A 26,883-nucleotide genomic window follows, 5' to 3' on the forward strand; every position below is an offset into this window, starting at 1 on the left:
GCACAGGGAAAGGAATATACTGTCCCAGGGCAGACATGACAAAAGTAATGTGGAGCTTCCCATTTCCCTAATGCCTTGGAGGGCCCTGAGAGACAAAAGGTTTCGGGGGACATGGTAATTGGTGTGGGAATCACTCAGGAATGAAAATGGAAGGGTGGCCCGAGGGCCCAGCTCCCAGCAGGCAGCAGGAATTTGCCATGGCAATTTCTTTGTTCCCAACCACTCCCATTTTACCCAGAAACCTATTTAATATTAACTTCTACTTCTGAGGCCTGGAGAGGGAAGTACCAGCAGCGAGCTGTGGGTCACTGCAGGCAGATGGGACTGAGAAGTGTTAGACGTTGCCCCACAGTTCCTTACAAACCTGTTGTTACTTACAAACCAGCTGTTCTCCAGGGCTCTCTCTCCTTTCTCATCTACACATTGTAGTTCCAACTGCTCCCAAACCATCATCAGCCATGTATCACACTGCAGAAGCCTGCTGGGCACAATTCCAGAACCTAGGATATGCACAAGATCACAGGAGCACCCTCAGAGAGCTGAGTGAGCAGCTCCATTTTGTCTCAGAGACGTACGGGTTCATACGGGAAGGCTGAGCTATAAACCCAACAGGCTGATTTTCCACTGGGTTTTAGGAGAAAAATGGCAAATCAAGCAACGCATTCTTACCCCTGACTTATCTGACAGGCTGAACTGGGGTGCCCATTGCATAAGATCATCTTGAGATGATGCTGAGAGTTGGAAACTGAGTGACTGGCTTGATTACTAAATCATCTTGCCTGATAGCATGTTAACAATGGGATGGCCCAGATAGATTCCTAGAATACTGCAGATTTAGTGGAAAATTAAATGATGTCATTATAATTTGTGCATTTTTTCCAAAAATGTTATTTTACGTACACATTTTCTTTACAATACATCTGACTACCCATCCCCCCAGGAAAAAGATACCGTTCACAAAATCTTCAGCATCCATTTATGGCATCTGAGGATGCAATCTATCATTCCTGCAATTAAATTCCTTCCAGACTGGGTAACAGAAGTCAGAGGCGGATTGTCTTTGTAACTCAGCAAGTTTTGTTTGAAGTTTCCTTGAAAGTGTTTAGTTGAAGAGATTGGAAGGACGTAGAAAATAAGACACCATTTGTTACTGCTGTGTTAAACAAAAGTTTCAGGAAATCTCTTTTGAAACGGACAAGTGTAAAGTGCAAGTACTGCTTTAACAACCTATGTTTTACAATTTCCTGATTAATGGATTGCAGTAAAATCAGTTGCTTGACAATGATTACTTCAGCAATACATTAGCAATTACTTCAGCTAGTTTTATGTTATTCGTGGATGCTGCATGGAATCATGTCTGTCTTTTATCCCGTAAATCAATTCCTTCATGGCCATTTAACTCTCAACTCTGATATTTTCTGCAGAATATAAAACTGAAACATGCACAATACCAGTGCATTAGATATCAAAGTATCATGGCTTTTTTATGAGGCTTTTTATCAGTTTCAAAGTCCTTGTTCAAAGCTGCCCTAGAACTGCTAGAATGGATTGTCTTTACAGGAGGTGACTACAAGAGTTTTTTGCTGGGTACCCAGCTTGTATTCTTGGCATCACCAGGTGTCTGCATCCTACGAAATGTGGCCACAACTATCTTTAGACCTACAGCTTTCCTCTCTGGGGAGGCCAAGAGCTGGGCAGAGCTCTTACCCTGAGAAGGAAGAGCTTTAGCTGCATTTAGCAAGGTTGTGGGGGAGGCATGAATGTGATTCCCCAGCTTTTTAGGCATAGATACAAAGTGCCTCAGTCTGCAAAGGCATTGTTTTAGTGAGTAATGAATTCACTGATTTAAAAAAATCTAATAGCAAAGGAATCTGAAAAATGAGAAAAGGGGAAAATCTGGCTCTGTGTGAACGAAAATAATCACAGAAGCCATGAAATGGCCCCCTGCACCCCAGGCAGGGAGCAGTTGTGGAGCTCAGCTGTGCCTGTGGTTAATAATAAATAGACTCTCTTGGCCAGAAGTCCTGGCCTGCGCACCCCCATGTGCTGCCTGCCCCCCTTCCTCCACCTCCTCCCAGGCTGCCCAGGCATTGCTCCAGTACCCACCCAGCCTCCCTCCATGAGACGGACACCCAGAGGTAAGAAACATGCCAGGCCATTGCTCCGTGAGGGCGGATACACCGGATCGATCACAGGGGACATGAGTAGGGACAGTTTGGAAGAGGGAGGAGAGCCGGTCTGTGCTAGAGCTGCCTGAAACTTGCACTACGAATCTGCAGTTTGGTTGAGAGGCAAAAGGCCGTACAGGTCTTGCTGCAGAACTTGCCAAGCTTCGAAAACCTTTGAGCCAGCTCAGGCTGAGTGTTGGCTGAGTTTCCAGTGGATATCAGCTCAGCCGTATTGGGTTTCAGGTGGTGACCAGCTGGTTTTTATCCACCAGCCAGCACAGTATGGGCACTCCTGGCTCTTGTGCTTCAGAGTTTGGGGGGTTGTTAAAATTCAGAGCACAGCTCGAGCAGCTCAACCAATCCTTGGCGTAACCTTGTTGCCTTAATGAATTTATTCCAAAGATGACTTTACCCCAGAGAGTGAGGGCTGTGTAGGCACACACACAGCAATACCAGAACATTGGCATGAGCCCATGAACTGCCCAGGCTACTGAGCTTAGCACTGCACAGTTGTAAGCATGAAGTAAGAGCTTTTGTCACTTTTTTTTTTTGTTATTGCATGATTCCATAAACTTCATTAAGATAATTTTTAGTCCCTATTAACAGTTTGGAAAGTGGAAAATCTTAGTGTTTCAGTCAGGTGTGTATTGTGTCTAGTTGATCCGGTGCCACTTTTCTTATGTAACACAGCCCAAGCTGTCCTGTATAGCTGAAGTCTTTATATTTGGGCAAATATATTCTTCCTGGGTATAAGAATTTTCTATATAACTGTAAAGCCACACACTGTACTGAGATCAGAGCCATGTTCCACTAAGTGTATCATGAACACAGTACTGTGTTTTACTTAATTTGCCATCTAAATTAACAATAGGTACAAAGGACTGAGGAAGGGAATCCTTTCCTCCTAGTGAAGGGGTGAGGAATAGAGAGACTGAAGGGATATGGTTAAATGCCCAGGGAAAGTATGTGAAGCAGCCAGGCATTAAGTGAAACTGCCCCAAGGCCTGGACCAGACCACTCCCTTAACATTTACAGCTCTCTCCCCCTCTTTCTCTGTTTGGGAATGAATTTAATTAAAGTGAAAAGGAGTTGCTAAGAGACCAGAGGAGTTCTGGAGTTTGTTGCCGGGGCTGAATTGCCACTCTGCTTCCAAGGCATTGCACTAAGAAGGATGATGTAATGTGAGCCTACATAAAGCACTCCCTGCTCTGGGGAAAGCTGCTCTTTCCTCTTTGCAGTTCCAGTCCAATTTGCCAGTTCTCATCTCCTTTCTGAAATGCTTATTTTCTTCTAGACACCAGCAAAAAACAGATTCATATTTCTATAGCACTACGCTGCCTTGTAGATTTCTCCTTGTGACCTTTCATGTTGGAGGTGGCAGTGGCTGAGCCTGAAATCTGTCATTGGCAAGTTGCTTTGGAATTTAAAAAGTTGCCTGCTTCAAAATTCTCCCTAGTTTTTTACTTCTCATCCTTTTCTCTGCTCTACCACGATTTCAGCCCAGCGCTGATAATGGGCCAGGTGACCCCTTGTAACTCCATTTCTTCAGCATAACATTTTGCTTTGACACCCTGGCTCATGCTTGAAACACCAGGAAACTCCAGGCAATCTCCTGGACAAGGGTTGTTTACTTTTCCAAGATCAAGGCAAGAGCTGATATTTTTAGCTTCACAAGGTCACATAGTTGCTAAATTACATCTTTCATTTTTACCTGACTTCCATTATCTCAGCACCATCCATATGCACAAGATGATTAGGAAAATAACCTCCAGCCTGGGAAGACATGTGTCCACCATGGCACGTGGGACCACCCAGGTGAGAAGATTTCTGCATGGTGAGTAGTGTATTCTGTTTAGGTGTCCTAAACAGTTCCTGGGTGGAAAGCATTTTCCTCATCTGAATGCAGCAGAGACCTTGGTGGCAGTCTTGTGGGACCACAGCAAAGAGCAACAATTGTCTTGGTGTACGATAGTCTTAAAATATATTGAGTTACTATGGTATCCTTGGTGTTTCCACTTATAAAACATATCCCTGTGTTTGGGCATGGTTGTAGGACTCAGTTAGTTCACAATAATGTTCAAGCAATGTTCCTGGAGCAAATAACAACATGACTGCAAAAATGGTGGCAGAGGACCATTCACTGATAGTGATGAGGATTATAATTCATATTAACAGCAGAGATATTTTGCAGATATTTCACTTACATAAAACACAGCTTCAGTCTTCTTGAAGTTATTTGTAAATTCACCCCAAAGAGCAGCTGAAGGGGGATAAATTTGCTGTGATGAAAACAATTTGCCTTTTATAAAACAGCTCACTAGTTACTATGAATACACATACAAATAACTCACTTTTCTGTGTTTATGCCCAGGTGCTTATGTCAGGATTCATCCCTCTGTCCAGGAAGCCCTGATGGAGGGGAGACCAGTTGTAGCCTTGGAAAGCACCATCATTACTCATGGCATGGCCTATCCTCTGAATCTGAGGTGCTGGATTTTGATGTTCCTTGTTCAACAAAGTTATAAGAATTAAGCACATACCTGGTGGATTGGTATCAGTATTCTTGATCCAGCCAAAGCCGTTGCAAGACCAAATGTATATGTCAGGTTTCTAGGCATGCAGAATATGAGTTCAAGTGTTAAAACATTTGTATTTGGACTTTTAAGGACACATATGGGGAGCCTAGTAATTAAATTTCTGTCTTCCTTTAAAATATCGCAGCAGATAATGTCATCATTTGCTCTAAAAGAGAGCTACCAGCCTTTTCAATTGCATACTTTGTACAGACATTGAAAACCCTCTGCAGTTTCTTTTCCTGTATCTTTTGTAATGCAAAAAGGATTGAAACACAATAGGGAAATCTGTTCCTTAGCCCACTCAGAGCAGCTACTGTGAGAGTTGCTGGTCCCTCTCCCTGCCTTCTGTACCATGCATGGAAAACCCCCTACCTCTACCTTTTATTTATTAATGTTCAGTAGACTTATGTTTTATTGAGTTACATTGCACTCTCCCCTCCATCCCTGCTTTCAGAAAGCACAGGAATGTTTTGGTATTGATTTTCCACCTTGCTCTTTACCTGGCCACTATTCTGCCTGACATTCTGTCTTAGAATGAAGCTCTGAAAACTCTGTTTTGGAGAAGAGGTAGTTTCAGTAGTTAAAGTTTGCCTAGCATATGTCCAAGTAATTCAGAAAGGGAGAAGAAGCTGCTCTTAAAAAGGATAGTGTATGCTAGTCTGCAGCCCTAGAGTACCCTTAGGCAGCAGCTTTTTGGCACTGTTGTTACTCTATATCTAACTGCTTGAATTGTGAAAAAAATATATTCTGGTCATTTGACCAGGGCTTAAATTAGCTGGGGTTTCTGTGAAGATCTATGATCTCAGAGAAATAACAGATAAGAAATACAGAGAGGTCCTATTTTGAAAAGATCCCTATTTTCAGTAGTCTATTGTACAACCAGGTTTGCTTGTAAGCCAAATGATTTTTCTTAAAACTGAAGCACAGAGCTTGGACATTGCTGACCTGAAAATGGGAGCTTTACACTTCTGCAAGCTCAAGTGCAAAGACTTCCGCCACTAGGAAGATACGGAAGAGGAACAGGACTTAGCCCAAGTCACAAGAACTGTAAAACTGAGAGTGACGGCCATCAAACATGGCAGTTTCTTGCCTGATTGTTTGCCTCCCTAATTTGTGATTGTTGTCTTTTCTCTTTTTAGCATGGCCAGAGAGGTGGAAGAAACTGTAAGAGTAAACGGAGCAGTGCCAGCCACTGTAGGTATTTTAAGGGGCCAAATCCATGTGGGACTCACAGACGAGGAACTCGAGTTCTTGGCAAGCAGTAAAAATGCAGTTAAAGTGTCTCGGAGAGATTTTCCTTTTGTCCTCAGCCAGGTACGGTACACAGACTTTCTGTTGTGGTCTTTTCTACATGGCATTAGTATAGTGCTCTCCAGGTTCAAGCCAGGTTGCTTTTAAACCTCTTGAAAATATAATGTAAAGTAGTATCTTCCTGGTAAGCTCAAATGTGGTCCTAACTACAGTGAAAATACCACAGAGTAAGGGACTAGCAGCCATGAAACAGGGCTCCTGAAAAGTCATTCTGGATGGGCTGGCAAGCCATGAGCACTTGGCTAAGAATATTCTTATTGGCACGATAAGGCATTATCACACTGCATGCAAACTGTGTGACACGTAGGCCATCGCGAGCTCAAAGTGACAGCTAAAGGTGACACTAGCTGCCCACGATGACTTCTGGTTGGAATGCCCTGGGGAACAAAGGCCTTTGCTATCAGGGCAAGAACAGCTTATGTAGCAGGGATGATGGTGGATGATTCCTCTTCCTTTTTGCCCAAAAGAATATTTGTATCAGAATTTCACTGGTCAGTTGGTGACAGCAGGCTGTTGTGACATTGCTGCGTGTCAGACCACAACCACTGCTGCCCACATGCTGTGTTCTCCATGTCACCCCGGGGCGCTGACTGTGACTGGTTGTTCCCTGACAGGGCCTGTCTGGTGGCACTACTGTGTCTGGAACAATGATTGCTGCACACAAAGCAGGAATTCCCGTGTTTGTGACAGGTGGCATAGGAGGTGTCCATCGGGAAGGAGAGAACAGTAAGAACATCAATACATTCTATTTTTCTCTATGTTGCTATTATTTAATTCCATCTTATTCCTTTTCCCCAGTCTGTCCTACAGTAACTGTCTGTTCAGAAGAGTGAAGTTGTCATTCTTCTTGACCAAACTATGGTTATTTTCTCCCCGGTATCTCCTTTCTAGAAGCTTCAAAATGTTCCTCTTGAGCACAGGCCAGTTGTTAAGAGGGTGGGGGTTTCTCTTTATCTTTTGCATACATGTGGTTATATGGATATTGTTTGCTGGTGCAACAGGAGCTGACTGTACCTCTCCCTCTTTGTAATGGTTGGATAATCTGATATTGGCTACTGAACACAGTGTTGCTATCAACTTCTCACAGATGAGGAGAAGGAGAGTATCACCACAAAACATGTTTAGGCCCTGGTCTGTATTAGAGGTGTGTAGTCCTCTCTTAAAAAATGTGCCAGTCTTGGCAGTGTAGTCTGTGAATTAAGTAAATTCTCTCTTCTCAGCCATATGTATTTCTAGCATAGCACAAATGCAGTGCCCTGCTGTATGCCATCCCTTTCAGATGTGATGTGAATTCCAGACCAGGGAGTTTCCTGAGGTCATCAGTGCTCTTATGGTGCTTTCTTTTTTTTTTTTTTTGCCAGCAATGTCAGTTCTAAACTCAAAATCTCCTTCAGTGATATTCTATCTCCTTGAACTTCATCCTTGCTGCATAACACATTTTTCTTTCTTTTCTACCAAAGTTTTGCATACTCTTTATCAACGTGATCACGGAACCAAGAGATACAGTGCAAGGCTGCACCTCTGCCCTCAGCCATGTAACTTCTTTTTGTCAATATCTCTTTCAATTTCAACATGTAAAGGCACGATCTAAACCTGTAATGTGTTTGTGGACCTAAGCAGTTACAAAATCAGGCAGTGGCATCCCAGGCAGACACAGCTTTTTAAGAGGGCAGATCACATCAGCTTGGAGTACCACACAATCACCAACATGATGACTGCTTGTCCCCTGACAGCTATGGATGTGAGTGCTGACTTGACAGAGCTAGGACGAACTCCAGTTGCTGTTGTATCTGCAGGAGCCAAGTCTATCCTTGATATTGGCAGGACACTGGAATATCTGGTAGGTAGCATGGGCAGCGGGGCCTGAAAGCAGATAATGTTGTTCTTTGTATACAGAATGCCCAGTGGCATGAAGGTACTTACTAAGCCTAAGACTTTTAGAAACTATTATTGAGAGTACATGAACCCACATTTACAGTTCTGTAGTCCTGGGGCTGTACAAGCACTTGGCTACTCCCTAACACAAATCTATCCATGTCCAAGGGGCTGTTCCAGCAGCTGTTCCAACTGAGGTCAAAGGCAGTGCTAACCATGCCCTCTTTCTCTGGCCTTAAACTTGATTTTCTGGGAGAATTCTCCCAGATATTGATGGATGAGGAAAGATCCACTGAACACTAAATAAAATCAAAATTAAAATGGGAATCCAGATGATTTTCAATAGAGTCACCTTTAAAAGTTTGGTATGTTGGAAACCAGCAGAGCCAGCACTTCAGGTGACGGCCAGCATCAATACTTCTCAATTGCAAACAGAACTCATTTATATTCCTGTCAGCTTATGACATACCATCAGATCACAGGGTGTTACCTTGGACTCAGTGTTGTGCTAGTGACAGCAGCATGGCTTTTGATCAGCTCCAAGCACAAGCAAAGGACGTGCATGCCTCCTCTCTCAGTAAGCCTGATTTGGTCTAGCCAGTTACCATGTCTGGCTCTTTGCTTTGAAATATGTTGTTGGGAGAATGGAATAGAATGGGATGTATAAAAATAACCAAGCCCTGTGCTAAAGAAAGGCAGTTTCTTTCTGGGTAAGAAGGAAAAAGTCCCATTCTTTACTTGGGTTCCCTTTCCCTCTGCTGATTACCTGCTCGTCTCACCTCCACTGCTGCAGGAGACTCAGGGTGTCTGTGTGGCTGCCTTTGGAGAATCAAGAGAGTTCCCAGCCTTCTTCTCACGCCAGAGTGGCTTCCAGGCACCATATCATGTCCGGGACGAAGAGGAGGCAGCTAAACTCATTGGTGTGTTTTAGACAGGAAAGGCCCATGTGAGGTCTTGGAAAAGAGGGACACAAGGAGCACCTTGGATTAGGCACTTTCTTTAACTATGGAGAAAAATTTACCCTGAAAAATACACCATCCCACCTCCTCCATTCCTGCTTCAACAGTACTTTGAAAATGAAGTAGCAGGGAAGTGCAGTCTTTACAGCAAGTAAAATTGCAAGCCAGCTGCAGCCACTTTGGCATGCTCATTCATTTATGTTCTCTTCACACTGTGAAGTGGAGGGAATACACATATTAATGTGTCGGCAAAAACAGTTTCTGGGCCTTCAGAAATGGAATCGGTTTGAAAAAGACAGAAATCCTTGCCCTATTTGCTGTACAGACAGGGAGACGTGAATTGGTTGGTGGCTGGAGAAGACCCTGATCTTGGGTCGGCTAAGAACCAGAGCTTCAGCTCTGTGGGTTTCTTCACCCTGCACCCACTCTACTCTGTCCTTTTCCTTCAGCACTTGACTTATCCAAGGAGAACCACTAACAATCTGCCCATCCTCTCCCAGACAGTGCACTGGGGCTAGGCCTAAGCAGCGGGGTGCTGATAGCAGTGCCCTGTCCCCAGGAGCGAGCTGCCTCAGGCCAGGTCATCGAAGAGGCCATCCAGCAAGCTCTCAGTGAAGCCAGGTGAGAAGCAACCTCAACCTCATCCTTTGCTCACCCAGTGGTCCTGAGGCAGTAAAGGAATTCAGAGACAGTGCTACAAGAGCTGTAGCACAGCTTAACCTCAGGCATGGGTGAGCCCACAACATACTTTCAACTGTAGCTTTATGTAACCCAAAGCTTGTTTACAGGACCTTTTTATGGTATGTGGTTATGGAGATAAAGTATCTGCTAGCAAGAGTGCTTCTCCTCTGATGCTCTTGCAGTTCAGTCCTTCTCATCTGCAGGAATTCTCTTTATATTTGCAGGTCCAAAGGGATCACAGGCAAAGAAGTGACCCCTTTTTTGTTACAGAAGCTCATAGAGTTAACTGATGGGAAATCACTGGACTCCAGTATCCTTTTACCGAATGGGGAGATAAAAGGAAGTACTCCAGTGTCTTTCATATCTCTTCTGATGGTGCTTGGTGGAAAACACTACCACTTCATTGACAATCTAGCAAGGGGCAAACATATCAGTATCTGCAAATAGATGAGAGTTTAGCAGCTGCACCCTGATTTTTCAGGAGCATCCTTACTGTCTTCATCCCCTTTTGCATTGAAAAATGGAGGGCAAAACAGACAGCAGGTGGTCCAGAGCCTAAGGAGATCCCTCATATCTGACCCCCAAGCTTGCCTGCCCTGTGATGGAGTGTCAGGCCACTGTTGCCCATGGTGAGGTTGCTCTCTGGAAGGTACCTGGGCTGTACATCACACTGCCTCATCCAGCACTTCACGTGGGTGTGGAGTAAGAGAAACTTGGAAGAAAAACACCCTTGTGTGAACAGGAATCCTCTCACACAGGCAAGAAAAATGCAGATCTACTGAGATGCCAGCATAGAATTTAAGAGGGCCATATTCTCATCCAGGCTCTGCTGCCAGCCCTCTAGGAGACCTGACCAATCAGAGCAGATTAGTAAAGGCATTTGTGGAAATTAGAGCTGTATGCAGATGAAAAGTGGGGCTTTCAAAGCCTCTGATACTCTGCCCCTAGTGCAAATACTAAAAAAATTGCTTATAGTGACTTGGCAAAATCTCAGTAGGTATCTCTTTCTGGAAAGCTGGCCAAGATCCTCTAATGTTTTTAGACTCTCAGCTCTAATTTAAGCACTTCACCTTCTCTTTTCTCTGTGAAGCCTTTGCTTCTATTCCCTATCTGTCAAATGGAGAAGACAGGTTTTCTTTCCGTGGATACTGGGGGAGGAAGGTGAAAAAAAATGAAAATATCAGAGTGTTTATGCAGTACTGTAACCCATTATACATGCCCTAAAAGGATTACAGTGTGGGGAATCAGTTCTACCAAGCCTCACAGCACATATTTCCTGCTTTCTCCCTCTCTGAATTCCTACATAAGCTTCTAACAGGTCAATCTTGCTGGTATTTTTGTTTTTCCTCAAAGAAATGCCAAACAGACCTTGCACTGATCCAGAATAATGCCAAAGTGGGCAGCTGCATTGCAGTAGCCCTGAGCAAAATACAGAAAACCAGAAGGAAGGGGAACCTGCCTCACCAAGGGGACACGACTGCACCTCAACCAGTGAGTCCTCTGCTGGCCTCCACATGATACCTCTGTGCTGACAGCACAAGATAGATTTATATCTATTCCCAAAAGTAAAAAGTGACTCAGCCAGAGACCAAACTTTCTATTTCTCACTGTCACACATTCTCCCTTTAGTACTTTTTATTCTTCACAGATAAACATCTTCTCCTCCCCCCTCTACCCACATTTGCAGGGAATAAACACTGACAATGGCCTAATCCCATTAAGTCTTAGACCATCAAAGCCATTAAAACTTTAATCACATTTTCACCTTTTACTGTGCCCTTATGTACAGCTTTGACTGTATTGCTCTTAGTGCCAGGGAACTCATGACTACAAGAGTAGACCTGGAAGAGGGTGGAGAAAGATATTTTGAGCTGCAGAGCCGTAAATGTTTATAAATATCTCTTTTTGTTGGCCTCCTGCTCATGATTGACAAAATCACAAGAGTTACAGCACATCCAAACAAGATTCACTATAACCCTAATACTCTATTCACTCTCTTGGATTTTGTGTGTGCCCTATAGTTTACAGGAAATCTATTTTAGGTGGTCTTTAGAGAGCTGAAAGATTTTCTAAAACCCATTTGCAATAGGATTTGTCAACATAAAAGAGGGCACTGACTCCAGAGGCAATAACCCAGCATTTGATGGAATGAGAAAAAACAGCTGTATGTCCCCAAAGAATCTGGAAACTTCCTGTTTGTGGAGCTGTACTGCTTATTCTGGCTTTGAAGGACAATAAAAAAGCAATCTGTAAAGTGTCACCGGGTATGGCAATTCCTCCTGGGAGCTTGCAAGAAATGACTGCATTTTTCTGCCCACTTTTTCCCATTTTCTTTGCTTTTTTCCACAATAGTGCTTGAATGTTGCTGAGGTTTGGTATGTCAGAAATTGTTCCAAGAGAGATGGCTTCAAAGGCACTAGCATGACCTGACCCATGTGACTTCTTACATTACTCTGTCACCTCACAGAGAAACCACCAGCACCCCTGTGTGCACAGAGTCACATCCCACCTGCCACGCTGGGGAAGGCTATCAGCAGGCATAATTCAGAAACCAACATACAGAAGAGATTTTGGTTCTTTCTAATTGGGATTGTACCAACCTGTGTCTAGCCATCCAAAATAAGCACTGGCCTTTACACTGTAAATGAGACAGCTTTCAAGAGGGTTGGGAAAAGTGACTAGGAAAAGCAAACATGACTTGGAAACTTTTTCCTCCAGTCCTTCCAATGACTTTTTACTTCTTTCTTCCCTCTTAAAGGTGGTGATTGGAGGTATCAACGTTGACTTTATAGCCAAGGCGCAGAACCCTGACATCCTGGTACTGTATCTATAGCAGTTTTCTCACCACCATTGCATTTCCAGCTACTTTTAAAGGAGTGCCTTTAAAAGGGGTCTGGGGGGGAAGGCATTATTCATGTATGATATCACACGCACAAGCAGGTGTAGTGCTACATATTTGGTGTGTTGTCTAGGTGGGCAATGGAGTGAAATATAGTTACCTACTCTGTCTCCATGCTGAAAGTCACCATCCCTGCCACTCAAGACAGGGACAAAGCAATCCATACAATCTCCACATAGGACTCTGGCCTCTGCAGTCTTTGTTAAGGTGCCTTGAGGCTGTTTCCTGATGCCTCAAGCCCAGAGCTCTTCTAGCAGAAGAGGTGCCCAGGGCACTCTCAAGTCACGTATACAAAGAGCAATGGGTAGAGACCCTCACCATGCTGTGTCAGCCCCTAATTCAAGACCCCATAGTGAGGAAATCCCCAGCTGAGAGCCAGCTCTGGCTGTCTGGGACTGCCTTAGCTGTGGAAAACAGCATGGATAAGAGCAAGAGTCTCAGTGTAGAGTACTCGTGAAGGATTTGAGTCATACACAAAAAAAATAAACAAAAAAGGCTTTAAAAAATAGAACATTCTAAATGTTATCAGGCCCTTTTCCTCTCAATTTGGTTTGAACAAGAAACAACCAAGAAGCTCAAGTGGAACAGACCTGGGACTCCTCTATGCAAATGGTGGCCGTTTGCATGGCCTGTAAAATTTTTGTTTAGCTATATGAAGTACTGCAGATTGAGGTGGTGAAACTTCCTCAAAAATTCTCTAGTGTCTCAAATTACCCTATGCTGATCGTCAAGGCAGGAAGCTTTCACCATGAGATGGGGCAGCCTCAGTCAGATAGGGAAAGATGTGATGGGAAAGCTGTCCTTAAGGAATTTGGCTGTTGCATGATACAAAGACCAAACAGTGTTATAATGGTCAAGGGTGAAATATGCTGTGGCATTGGTTATGAAGGCTTGCAAACCCAAAAGTTCGAGTGTTTCACCTGTGATCTAACCAATAACATACATAGCCCACACTCAGCTGTCAGGACAAGGAGCAGAGCTATGTCCAAGGGTGAATAGGCATTTCTTGGCATGTCAGACATGAGTGAAAATCCCACCTATAGCATGGTGAGAGGGCCAAGGACCACTATAGCCCCCACTGGGAACTGTTGACAGGGGAAGAAAGAGAGTTTTAGTGTTACTTGGAAAAGTGAGGTGTTAGCTGCCCTTCTGTATAGTAGCAAACCCTAGAGCTGATAGTCCATCACGACAGCTACCCAAATGCCGAGCTGCAGGAGGATTTCGGAACTGACATCCAAAATGTTCCTGCTGACAGCTACTGTGGTTAGGCACAGAGGAAAGCATTGCTTTGTTTTGACTTTTTAAAGAGATTTTTTCCAAAGGGTTCAGCACCCAGCAGGTCCCACCTTTATGCCTGTTAGATTTGCTGTAGAGCACTGGGGTACCACTCGCACCTCATGGTGTCTCAACAGGAAAGCAGCTGTATTCTGTCCTGGTTGCAATTCCCACATGGCTTTCAAGGCTACCCAGAAGCTAAGTGTTTCATAGGTAACTATCTGACCTGCTGAGAAGGTTGCATAGTTTTGCTCAAAGAAAGATGCTGGAAGAAGCATTATGGTTATAACTCCCCCAGGACACCCAGAAGTTGAGCAGAGTCTCACTTTTACATTAGGAATTCAAATCTCTTAAGACATTGAAGAAGGTTCCAGAGGCTCACTCAGTTCTCTGAAACACTGCCAGAAAGCGTTAGCCCAGCCTTATTTCATATCACTTCAACAAGTCCATTTTCATCTAAGTTCTTTCATCTCAGCCAGCCCCACCCGACCACAGTGTAGAGGAGATACCTGAGTACCGCTCAGACTTGGAGTTACGACTGAGGTGGCAAAGTGTGATGAGAGTAATTCATTTTTTTTTTCTTCAAAAGCTGGCTGCTGGTTTCTCTCTCACTGCACCCACCTGCTACTTTAAAGAGAGATCTAGCATCTTCATTTTTTTAGGCCCTGTAGGGTTGTACAACAGCGGAGTTCACCCACAGGTGGATCCTTGAGCAGGAGGCTGGTATATCTGCTCTTAGGGCAAGGCTTGGCATAAAAACCCAGCAACTCTGCCTCTGGGAGCACAGGGAACTAAAAGAGAGGATCGGCATGCCAGGCAACTAAAGGACTTCATGAGTATTTTCACCATTCCTGCAAGCATCAGTTTTAGAAAACAGATAGTGGAACTACATGAAACACAGTTTGTGCTCATTACTGATGGCAGTGAGCACCCTCTTTTAAGACTGAAACAGTGGCCAGTGTTCAAAGCCATGTTATTTGACTTGCCTAAACAAGCACCCTTGCTTTTTACTTTGGAGTGTTGGGGTTTTTTTTCCTTGGCTGACTCTATTACAGATAGTAAGCTTCAGAGTTAAAATAGCTGAGCTCAATGCTTTTGAAATCTGCAACACTCAACAGGACACAGTTGTAGATGGAAATATCCTCATTCCCAGCAGTGCCAGTGGCAACTCCCAGGGAGCATGAGGAAATGTAACCAAGGGGCATTTGCGTTAATGAGAAATGACAAGTAATGGAAAGATGGACAGAGGCCATAAGTTGTTTATGTAGAGGCAGTTCTGCTCAGGTGATGTGAACAGTTCTGGGCTTGGAGAACTGCCAGACAGAAAAGTAAAGGTGTCAAGAATTAGCACCAAGTCTTACAAAGTACAGAACTGGGGAGAGTCAGAGCTACAAACAAGAGCCTGGAGGTCAGAGCAAAGTAATAAAAGAGCATACTTAGGTGGGAGAGCAGCCTCTTACGGTTATAGGGCTGGATGCAGGAGAAAGAGTTGTGTGCAAAGGATAGATGTACCGCTTCATGCAGGGGAAGAAGAGCCCTTGGGGAGCTTCAGTTATACCCTATGAAGATCACTATAACTGCCAGTGGCAAGCTGGCTCCAGAAATGGAAAATATGTGTCAGGATTTTATGAAACGAGAGCTCTAAAACCCTTTGATAGTCAGATGAAGCCCAGATTGATCTGAGCACTTACTGATGTAATTCTTCTGGCAGAGGAATTAGGAGATGGGTGAGCGATTGCCTGTGTTCTGACACTTTGTCTATTTGTGACAGAGAGGCAGATGGACAGAGGAGTGGAAGGCAGAGGCAAGAGAAAAGAGAAGTTGATAGCCACACGTAAAAAAGAAGGGTATTTTTTATGAGAGAGATGTTTGGGAAGCAAAGGGTGAGTGAAAAAATCTTCAGACTTTTCAGATCCTTCCATGAATAAAGTACAGAGGCAGTACAGGCAAAGGTAACAAATATCATTTTAGGTTCAAAGAGGAAAATAAATAAAACCCCCAAACTGTTTAAGGTGGGAGCTAAGTGGCCTGGAAAGCAGCTGCAGAGCCCGTCAGGTCTGGGTCAGCAGCTCTGGAGTCCCAGGCTGTTCTGAGCAGGTCAATTCAGACTGCTGCTCATAGCAACAGAAACACTCATTAGCGTTGTTGTAGGAGGTCTTTGCAAATAAGACCAAAATAGCAATTCATGGGGAGATGAAGTGGATCTCCCCTTCCAGAAAGCAGCCCCTTGTCATTGAGATTGAAGTCTACAGATGGCCACAGAAGTTTGTATTGCCCTCAATCTGTTAGGTGAATGCCCTCTGCTCCCTCTGATTGCTGACCTATATTTCAGCAACTTCACATGTTGGTGGAGACATAGCATCTATGCCAAGCAGCCCTCCCAGTTTTACCAACTAACAGCTTTTTCTTCCAGGGTGGTGGGCAAACAAATGCTGGAAGAGTGAGACGAACCTTTGGCGGTGTTGGAAGAAACTTGGCAGGTGCCTTGTACTTGGGTTTGCCTGCGGGTGCATGCCAGCTGTGATTCGTCCTTTGGTATTCCTTCAACGGCAGATGTTTAATGTTGTCAAGATTTGGGACACATTAGGCAATATACCAGTGGGCAGACTGCTTGGAAAAGGCAGGGGCCATTCCAAGAAATAAGAGGGGAGGGAGTTGAGATCAGAAAAGGAAGGTCCACAAATATGAAGCTAACTAGCATATAGCACCCTGACCCCAAATCAAAGTTAAATAAGTATCAGCATTCTCCAATGACTACTGAGCAGCCTGGCCCTCAGATTTAATTAATGCCAAGTTGTAGTCACAATAGAAGTATGTTTTGAGTAAGAATTTGAAAGGAATAAGCTTGTTCAAAGGTGATCAACCACGTCCTATGGACAAGGGGGACTGGGGTACAGGAGTTACTGTAGAAGAGAAAGGGCTACAGTCCTTGGCAATACGAAAGGATCCCACTGTACCTGGTGCTCCACCATAAGAAGCAGCAGACCAGTCTTTGTGTATTGAAATTAACTGGGGCAGATTACAGAAAGATGTTAGGATTATTCCTGCTTTTAGATGTTTCTGAAATCTTCCTAACATAAATCTACTGTCACTTCAGATCACTAATGAAGAGGCTTGAGTGTTAAAAAAAACACCCCAAAATACCCATGACACCCACTGAGGTATAATTTGTAGTAACTTGAAGGGAGAGGGTGAAGGGTTTCCCGTGAATCCACTTAGATTCAGTGGTTCTAGTGAGATATCACTGTGGGAACAGCAGTGTGGGAAGGCCAGCAGCAAAAAATGCCATGCACAGAAACATTATGGGAAAACCTACATGCCTGTGATGATAAAGGAATTGATGCCAAAAAAGTGCAGAATTTTCTTCCCCCTCCTCTTTTCCTCCACTCGCAGATGTTCCAAATAATCCCAGATTTCAGAGTGCTGGTGCAGCTTTCTGCAGAATCACCTCACTCAGCTCCAACCAGCCATTTGCAACAGCTGCAGCTGAATTTCGTCTTGATTATCCTTCTAGGCAAGGACTGATGAGCATTAAATTTTCCAGGAGAGGGCTTTCCTACAGACACCCATCCCATACAGGCTGTCACTGTGTTCCCACTAATCTGGTGGATTTGTTAATAGCTTTTGTTTCCATTTGCTTTTTAGACTGTTTAAGCCGTCTTGGACAAACTCCTCTCCTTTTATCAGCTGTGGGGAAGGATGAGCATTTACAGTCTGTCCTGCACTACTGCCACCACATGGTATGTTGCACAGCAGTGGCACCTCAGAAACATGGAAGTGATGACAATACGTAGAGGGAAAAGTCTTCTCAACCCTGGCAGACATCAGAGCCACCTTTCATCAGGCTTAGAGTAGGAATAATTCAATGTTTCTTTAGTTACAGGCAATTGGAAAACAAGGAGCTAACCCCATAAGCACAGGCTAGATGTATGTAACATTTAGAGTCTAACTATGGGGTCTAAATTCCACTCCAGCAAGTGCTTGAAGAAGATAGAGGTAAATCAGGAGGAACCATGAAAAATTCTAGTAAGGGCTAAGCACAGCAACAAATATGTAAACCTTGACCCTGAGGATACACAAAGCAATGCCAAAATCACCCTGGCTTGGGTAAAGCCCAAGACAGAGAAAGCCTGGAACTGGGATTGCAGGCTGGACACCCCCCAAGCTCAGAGGAGCAGAGTCCTCTACAGAGCTGCAGACACCCCCCTTACCTGTGCCCCAGGGGAATACTTGACTTCAGCAGCAGCTTGTCCACCCAGGTCAGGAAGCCAGGAGCAGCAGGAGCTCCCTGGGACATCAAGGCAGAATATCACCACCCCAGCAGGGAGCAAAAAAAGCCAGGAGGGCAGCCCTAACCTAGGGCATAAGGCAACTCCATAGAGAAGAGGCAGGACTGAAGGCAAGGCAAGGTTGATACAGCCCCCAGGTGAGGCTAGTCAGGATCATTGAGGCTTATGAGTGCCCTCATGACCCTGGTACTCAAACAGAGCCCATAAGACCTTAGTTCTGGCTACCTTAGCAACTTTACAAGTTGAGCAATGAGAGCTTGAACTCCATTTTGGTTTATAAAGGCTTCATAGCGGCTGGTCTCTAATCCCTCCTCTACACAGCACAGTTTGTGCCACCAAAGTGAGTAGTCTCCCAAGGAAGGATGGACTTACTGGCCAGCTACCAAGCAATCCTTACTTGTAGCAAAACACATTCCTAACTGTTGGAGAGGACCCTTTCCCTGAAACCTCCACCTTCCCTGTCATTTCTCTGTCCACGTGCTCCTTCCAAGATATGCCCTGAGTTCTCTAAGCAGATCATTCACAAGACCCACAGGGGAAGGATATGTCACAGCTACGTCTGCCCCACTGCTGCAAAAATGGCTCCAAGGCTGCTTTTAGAATCCAGCTGGGCAGTTCATGAGGTGGCCAACATAACTGCTAGCTGCAGTGTGCCACCAACACATGCCAGCACGTCAGCAGGCCATCAGAGTGTCACACAAGCTACAGGAGTGGATGACTGGAGTAGACAGGGCTGCAGACCACTGTTCTGTTATGACAGACACAGCCTGTGGAACTGCATGGCAGAGACCTGTCACTCTCATTTACTAATGGATTGCTTTAACCTGTGTTGCACTGAAAATATTAAAAAATAGCCATGTGCCAGCACTGTCTAGACTGAGACACTGCTGAAATGCTGCTTATCCCAAGGGAGAAGGGTGCTGGAAGGGAGAACAGCGAGCTGGGCTAGAGAAAGATTGAGCCAAGTGTGTCAGGGAAGAGAAACATGCTCAGTGTGTACCTGTCCTCCCTGTTTCAGGACATGAGTGCTGTCCTTCAGCTGGAGGGGAAGAGCACAGCCACTTACTGTGCTGTGGTCACCAGTGCTGGGGAGCTCAGCATCGGCTTGGGAGATATGGACATCCACCAGCAGATCACAGAGCAATACGTACGCACACCATCTGATTTGTAAGCTTTTCTTACGAGAATGAGTGTGGACCTGTGACAAAAGGCCACTGGTAAAGCCTGTACCGGGGAGAGCGGGTGTGCAGAGGGACATGAGAGATGCTAAAGTTAACCCCAGCCACTGGCCACTGAGATAGCAGCATGAGAAGCTACCAGAGCCCTCTGTTGCTGCTGACTCAAGTGGAGTTTCTGTTTCTGGTCCATAAGTATCACCACTACCATGATCCATGACACATAGGCCAGAATCCTCTTCATTAACTTGTCCAAGCTAGCCTATAATTTTTGGTGCCTTAAAGCCAGAAATAAATCCAGTCTGCAGAAATGATATTTCTCCTTATAGAGAAAATAAAATTTAAAAAAAAATGGACAGAACACTGGTTAAAGCAAGTTTTCCTCTTCTATCCCCTCCCCACCATTCCTGTTGTTTCTACATGCTGAGTTGTATCAACAGAAACTGTTGCTCAGCACATCCAAACATTCAAAAACATCAGGGCTAATGGAAGCAGTGATTAAGGACTGATTCAGTGAAAGCCCCTCACTGCACCCTCCTCCCCTACTCATTCTTTTATTGACAGAACAAAAGCCTGTGCTTCACGACTGACAGCAACATGAAAGTTAAATGCAATTTACTTACTAGTGGCGTCTCCCTGAGGTGGAACCCTCCTAGGCAAAAATATGGTCACCATTCCCACTTACATCCCCACCTTGCCTCCCCCAAGCCTTGGCACAGAAAACTGTTACATGACAGATTAATTCTCCTGAGCTCTATGAAACAGCTTTGGCCAGTGGAAATTCTGAACCAGTCTTCTTCTGCAAAGTGCATTCTGGCAGCACTTCCTCCTGCCAGGACTGGCAGAGACACAGGAGGGATGCTGCACGAGTACCTGTAGTGCTGGCCTGGCATCCAGACAGTGCTTGTGCAGACTCAGAGAGCCAAAGGAGAGAACAGCAACTCCCCACTCTACTGCTCCATTGTCCTCCATCCCTATGGGATTCAGTAGGGCCAAGGAGTAAAATGCTGATGAACAACCTGTCTTAGGAGGCACTGTGCACAGAGGACATCTAAATGACATGTGGAGTGAGAAAAGGTGGAGTGAAGCCAGGCATGGCACAGGGAATCCTGCAGTGGCATTAAACAGCAGCATTCTCTCTCCTTGTAGTGGTCTAGTGAGTACCAGCAACTATCTTTCTTTGCCAGAGGGGCCCTGCCAGTTGAGTCCAGCACTTGATGGCAAGGAGCAGGGGAAGGAGAAGGGGAAGAGATGAGGCAAATGGAAAAATCCATTTCCCTTGGTGAATTGCTCTTGTAGGTTCATACCTGCACCTAAGGGCTGCAATACAAGTGAAAATCCTACCTCAAGTCTAACTAGCAATCATTTTGTCCCTCTGCAATGACTCAAGCTGTCTCTCCTCCGTGTCCTGGATTTTCACTAGGTGTCCCAGTTCAAGGAGACCCTGTGTCAGGCCCCGCTAGTTTGCATTGATGGAAATGTGCCTCTTTCCACTATTCAGTACGTCTGCCAACTAGCTAAAGAGCATCAGCTAGCAGGTAAGGAAAACTTGCCCAGCCCTGGCCCTGTAGCTCCTTACAGCCTGTGTGCCTAGACATTCTGTGCTCTGTGCACCCCAGCCTCCGCTGCTTGCTGGAGATACCCAGTTACTGTCTGACATGCCTGTTTCTGTACTCTGCTACTCTGTTTCCAATGGACAAAACATTTCTGATTTCTCTTGAGTTTTCCTCTTTCTGCAGCTAAATCAGATTCCTGAAGTGTAGTTAGTATTGCCCTTGGGCACTACCAGAAAGCCAGGGGAAGCTGCTTTCATTGTCTTTAATCTCAAGGCAAGTGCCAATTTGAGCACTTCTGCCAGTTGAGCAGCAATATAGTTTGCTTCTCAGAATAAGTCCTAAGGCATTTTTTGAGAGGTTTTCTTTCCCACTTCCCAAAAAATAAATACCCCCTCTCCACTGGCATGCTGGGGACCTTTCACAAGGCTTCCAAAACCTTTGGAGTTACACCTTCATTTTTAAAAGCAAATCCTAAAAGAGGACACAATGATCTTAAAATCTGGCAGAGGCCCCAAAAGCAGCTAAGACAAGTAACAAAACTGAAGTCTGATGGTATCACTCTGGAGCCAGAAGCAGCTGTCTCATTGCTGAGCACTGAAAAGTAGCCCTTGGGAGACCTTGTCACAAGCATGGGGGAAATAGTATTTAAGTTTCTAATAGATTACTTGTGTAACTCCAGTTGTGCAGATCACACTAAGCCTTCTGCACTGCATCCTGCTCTGACATAGAGATGAGCCACTAATTAATTAATTAACTAACCAATTGCATTGTTGTTTTGAAGTGTGCTATGAGCCAACAGATGAGAACAAGGCCTCTAAGCCGTTCCTCTCAGACAGCTGGAAAGCACTCACATACATTTCCCCCAACCTGCAAGAGCTAAGAGCAATAAATCGGACCCTTGGGAACCCTGTGCCAGCAGGTATTTAATACTCAGAAGGATCAGCAACACTTTTAGATAACCTACATCCTGGAGAAGAGCATTTTCTGCTCCAGCCTCTATTTTAAGCAAATTGGGTTATAACCGTGGAAATTCTTAAGTACACTTGGTGTCTTGCACCTTACAGCCATATCTGCATGGATTGTATGGACTGTTGATCTATCAGAGAGCACAGCAGGCCTGGGATGGCTCCTTGTCTGAAATCAGAGATCCCATTTGCCTCACTTCACCAGCTAAGCAGGAGCAATCTTTGGTTTGTAACCATGTCTCTGAAGCACAGTACTCTGAGGCATCTGTCCCAACAGTACCATCCTGTGCAGAAATGAAACACCCTGCCAAAGGCAGGTGGAAATCCAACAGCATTAAGACAAGGAAGGTGCGCTTCAAGACAGTTTTTTTGATCTCTACGGACAGGTTTAGTCCCTTTGAGTGCTGGATTCCCCAGCATAGAAATATAGTATGGAAGTCTAACACTGAGGAATTCCTTGTTTCCCATAATTTGGAGAAAAAAAATTTATCAACCACATCTCAGAAGTGCTCATAAATACTAGTAGAGGTGCTCGTAAATAGGCTGTCAGCCCACAGAAAGGCCAGCTGAGGACCTTTACAGTTATAACACGGTTTTCCTTCCCCACTCTCTGAAGAGCTGCCATCCAGGTTGGAGGATGTTGTCCAGACTGCGGTGGCCTTGGCCTGCCCTTTGCTGGCCCACCTGCAGTGTGTGGTGGTGACCCTCGGCACTCACGGCGTCCTCCTGTGTGGCAAGAGCCTGGGAGGGAGCATCTTGCTTTGTCCAGGAGCTCAAGAACAGGTAAGGGCGCAGCAAACTAACTCTGAGCTCTCAGTTGCTTCTTTCTTGGACCATATTGCACTGTTACTATTTCTGGTGGCACGGCAGCAGTCCTAGGAAACATGGCATCAGTGCTGGAAAATGTATGTGTTTGGGAGGTGGAATACACAGCTCTGAAAGAAAATCAAGTTGTCTGTCCATATACTGCTGGCTCCTAGGAGCAGTGTTTATAGTCAGTTAGTTTTAAATGCGCTCACATGAATATTCATGACTGCGAGCTTCATTTTCGGGAAGCTTCATTTAAATTATCTCTTTCAAAGTGTGAAAAAAGATTATTGCTTTTTTTTCAGTCTTTTCTTTTTTTGTCAACCATGCAGGTCTGGCATCACCCACATCAGGCCTTATCAGCTTTGGCAATTCCCACTAATTTCCCTTCTCTACTCCCACAGACTGCTGCTGCCAGCCTCTGTGCCGCCCACTACCCCACCATCCCCATCAGCAGAGAGGAGATAGTCAATGTCTCAGGAGCTGGCGACAGGTATATTGCTCACTGCTTTGTACTCTCCAACTAAGTGTGGAAGGGCCATAATCGGATTTCTTTGAAATTTTACTGCAAAGGCGAGAACGACATTCTGCTACTAGAGGAAGAGACACCAAAGACGTGAGAACAGGGCTGGTTACTGTGATTCCTTGCAAAGCTCGATAAAAATGTCCCCTGAAGCATCTTGGAAGGCTTGCCATCATTAGTTTTGCTTTTCTTTAAGATCCAAGCCTTTCCTGGCAATCTAAGAGTTCTGAATTAGTCTGGGCTGAGCTGCTAAAAGCAAAGTAAACCACCTTACATCAAAGCTATCTAACTAACTAACTGCTTTACTTCCACACTTCTCCAGTGGAAGTGGAACTGCCACTCAATAGCAAAAATGGCCCTATAAAAGCATTTCATCAGGTTCTGCATTTGCCTCTGGCAATTTTAAAGCTCTTGCTTCAAAAGAGTCTGCTGTATAATTCGCCTGGCTGTTCACACAATGCCCTACATAGGAGTGGGAAATGACAGCTATGTTAGCTAGCCCTGCTGATCAATTCTCAGTCTGTCAGAGTAATATTTTATTATGCTCCTTTTTAACTTGACAAACTATATGTAGCAGGCAGGGTTGTTTTTTTTTTTTCTTGCTTCTTATGGTGAAATAATTGATTCTGGGCCAGACCAAAAGTCTGTATGTGACAGATATTTCCGTTTCTTTTTCTATGCTTACCTACCAATAACTCATCATTGCAACACTTCTTTTTTTCTATTATCAGTGGGCAGAATGAAAAGGGTTTTTGTGGGTTTTCTTTGTTTGTTTTTAAACATACAGAGTCCTCAATATTTGACTTAGGATCAATCAATAACTTCCTGCCAAGCCAGTTAGCCCACTTAGCACCAGGACATGCTCCTTGTGTCCCAGACCACCTCTGAGATGAGCTGACTGCAACTGCAAGCTGGTCTTCTCTAGGGTTGTTTGGAGCAATAGGTGTAACAGCAGGAAAAGGGGCTGGAGGAACCTCATGGAGTCAGCCTGTCCTAAGGAAAGCTGAGTTTTGCTCATGATCCCAACAGATGTCCCTATTGTCTGCCAGCCCCTCCAGGGAGCCTCCTCTCTGCACCATTTGCTCAGAACACCAGTACCCCTTACTGCACGACAATTTTTTCTAGAGGCTAATGTAAACTAAACGTGTTCCTTAGGGATTCCTTTCCCTTTTTAAAAAGTTAAATTAAGGGAAGACCAAAGGTGAGATAAAGCATGCCACTGCCAACCACCTCTATTGAGTTATACTGGAGAACTCGGAAGTTTACTTTTCCTTCCAAAGCTATCTGAGAGCTAGGGGCCCAATGCTGCTCCCATTCCTGAGGTAACGTTCATCTGGAAATCCCTCTCCCTAGAGTCCCCAAATCCATGTGGGGGAATTTTCATAGTCCTCTTGTTTGTCCAGGGTTTTCTTTCCTAATAACCTCAGCTGCTCCTCTGAGCTGCAGAAATTCCTATTCTACAGAGTAAGAGTGCCAAAACAGGCTGCAAATGCTAGGACACTGCAGTGACATACATGCCATCTCCACAGCACATGAACTGGTAACATTCATGCCTGAACTGGTAGCATTCAAGCCCAGCCTGTTGGCACTTTTAAAGGACTATCATAGAATCACAGAATGGTTGGGGTTGGAAGGGACCCTTAGAGGTCATCTAGTTTTAACCCCCCTGCAATGAGCAGGCACATCTTCAACTAGGTCTGGTTGCTCAGAGCCCCATCCAACCTGGCCTTGAACATCTCCAGGGATGGGGCATCCACCACCTATCCGGGCAACCTGTACTTGTTTCACCATTCTCATTGTAAAGAATTTCTTCCTAATATCTAATTTAAACAATAATACTTCCACAGCTTGGCCCCCGTGAACCCTCACACTTTTGAAGCACTGGTCAGGGGAGAGTGCACACCCAGAAACAGCGATCCAGGGCACTTCTTGCCTTGCTTTGACCCTGTGGCTCTCCCACAAGTCCAGAGATGCTGCCCAAGGAGCTGAGTGTGTGTGCAGGTGGCAGCAGCAGCTGTTTGCTCCTTGCAGGGGGCTGCCGTGACAACATAACATCGCCTGCCCGCACACAGCATTGCTAGGGGATGCTCCCCCAAATATTTACTCTCAATCTCTGGAGCTGTTGAGAGATTGAACACTTTATGGAAGTCATAATCTTCTGTGCCTTTGTTATGGATAAAAAGATGTTAAGGTAATTAGCCCGAGTGCAAAAAAAGGGCTCTTTTTCCCTTCCCCATAGATGTGCTTATTAATCCTCCTTGACATCGTATTTTCCTTTCCTTGCTTCTTCCTCTCAAATGGCATTGTCTTCTCCCTTCTCTTTCACTTCTCCTTTATCCTTTCTGAGCTTCAGAACATCATTAGAGTAGTTGACTGTGAATAAAGAGTAGTTGTTCCCAGTCTATCACAAACACCGCCCTGCACGTATCCATGCCTCAAAGGAGCCTTCCCCTGCAAGTCAGGCAGATGCCAAAGTCATTCCCTTCTCCTGCTGTCTGCCTCAGTGCCTTGTGGGGACCGAGGATGACAACTGTTGTTGCAAGCACTCACACAATTTTTACTGGGAAATCTCAAATGGAAAACCACAGCAAATGTTTTTAAAAATCTGAATTTCCAATCTCATTTCAGCTTTGGATTTCTTTTTCCAGCTATGCCTGTTGTCCCTCTCACATAGGTATGGAAACTTTACCTCTCACCCTATCCAACCCCTATAGGGAGAGGAGGGGACATAATGAGGCACCAACAAAGAGCAGAGAAGTGACAAAATAATTAGAGAGCAAGGGAGAAGTATATTCTTCCCTTCTTAGACTCCTTTCTTTTCTCCTGCCTCACCTGGAAAACTGAGGAGAATAGAAAATGTGATGCAAGAGAAAATGCCTCAACTTTTGAGATGAGAAGTTGACATATTCAGCTTCTGTAAGTGTTGGTTTGGATCCAAATGAAAGCCCTTACAAATGAATGGCCACGTTCCCAAGGTCAAAATTGTTCCCCTCTTGTTCAAAACCATCTTTCTTTCTCTCCACAGCTTAATGGGAGGAATCCTTGCAGGGATGCTTGCTAAACATGACACAGACACCTGTGTCCAGATGGGTCTGCTTGCTGCAAGCTTGTCTCTCTGTTCCTATGAGCCCATTTCCCCAGAAATCAGCACTTCCAGTGTCAGCCAGGAGCAAGTCAAGAGCAGGAGCTGGCCAGAGGTGAAGGTATGGAAGATGGACTAGAACACCGTGGCTTTCTCATCTATCACTTCCCTGAAGTCCCAGCATTCCTATTTCCAGGAACTGGACTGTTTTAAGTGTTGAGTTCAAAGGCTGGGTGCTGACCAGAGGATTTAGACTTTTGGTGCATGGTACTTTTTGGGAGGTGAAGTGTTTGTGGAGTGCATTCGGTGAAAACTGATATTGCACTGTTCACATTTATGTTTGTCTGCTGTTGTTAACTGTCCTTTTTTTAAATTTTTTTTAAAAAATTTATTTGGTGGGTTACAGCAACCACAGCTTGGTTCTTCTGCCTGTTGACAGTATATCTCACCCACCCCTCATCCCTCCATCTCATCTGCTTTGAGAACACTTTGGGAACACTCATCTGCTTTGGGCCTAAGTAAATGCTCAGGGAAGGAGGCCCCGAACCAGGGAAATTCCATGTAAAGAAAAATTGGTTTCTGGTCTTTCAGACCTCCTGCTTCCCTGACCTCCAGTCCTTCTAGATTGTCTATTGAGGGAATTTATTCTTCCTCCACCTTGTGTCACTGTTGCCCATTATCATGGTAGCTCCTCAGTCATTGACTCCCAGATCTTCAGGACCATGTCTCTTCAGCTGGGCCC

General features: G+C 44.9%; 1 protein-coding gene across 4 annotated transcripts; it reads left to right on the forward strand.

Moving 5' to 3' along the window:
* The first annotated feature begins 1,740 nt into the window (after nucleotides 1-1,740).
* On the forward strand, nucleotides 1,741-26,498 carry LOC108492404 (pseudouridine-metabolizing bifunctional protein C1861.05-like). Of its 4 annotated transcripts, none has more exons than XM_017804693.1 (19): nucleotides 1,742-2,138; nucleotides 3,899-4,002; nucleotides 4,540-4,654; nucleotides 5,884-6,058; nucleotides 6,670-6,781; nucleotides 7,789-7,895; nucleotides 8,724-8,850; nucleotides 9,390-9,510; nucleotides 9,795-9,880; nucleotides 10,937-11,061; nucleotides 12,329-12,388; nucleotides 16,158-16,224; nucleotides 17,390-17,484; nucleotides 19,052-19,180; nucleotides 20,632-20,746; nucleotides 21,546-21,683; nucleotides 22,346-22,512; nucleotides 22,941-23,029; nucleotides 26,085-26,498. In XM_017804693.1, the coding sequence occupies exons 2-19, from the start codon at nucleotides 3,909-3,911 to the stop codon at nucleotides 26,278-26,280; spliced, it is 2,118 nt and encodes a 705-aa protein (XP_017660182.1). In that variant the 5' UTR covers nucleotides 1,742-2,138; nucleotides 3,899-3,908; the 3' UTR covers nucleotides 26,281-26,498. The 4 variants fall into 4 exon arrangements, with proteins under 4 accessions (XP_017660183.1, XP_017660182.1, XP_017660184.1 ...); XM_017804695.1 differs by having other exon boundaries at nucleotides 2,087-2,138; nucleotides 3,899-3,983; XM_017804694.1 differs by lacking the exon at nucleotides 19,052-19,180 and having other exon boundaries at nucleotides 1,741-2,138.
* Nucleotides 26,499-26,883: the final 385 nt, after the last annotated feature.

The sequence above is a fragment of the Lepidothrix coronata genome, unplaced genomic scaffold, assembly GCF_001604755.1.
Source record: "Lepidothrix coronata isolate B3197 unplaced genomic scaffold, Lepidothrix_coronata-1.0 Scaffold10, whole genome shotgun sequence".
Classification (NCBI taxonomy): Eukaryota; Metazoa; Chordata; class Aves; order Passeriformes; family Pipridae; genus Lepidothrix; species Lepidothrix coronata.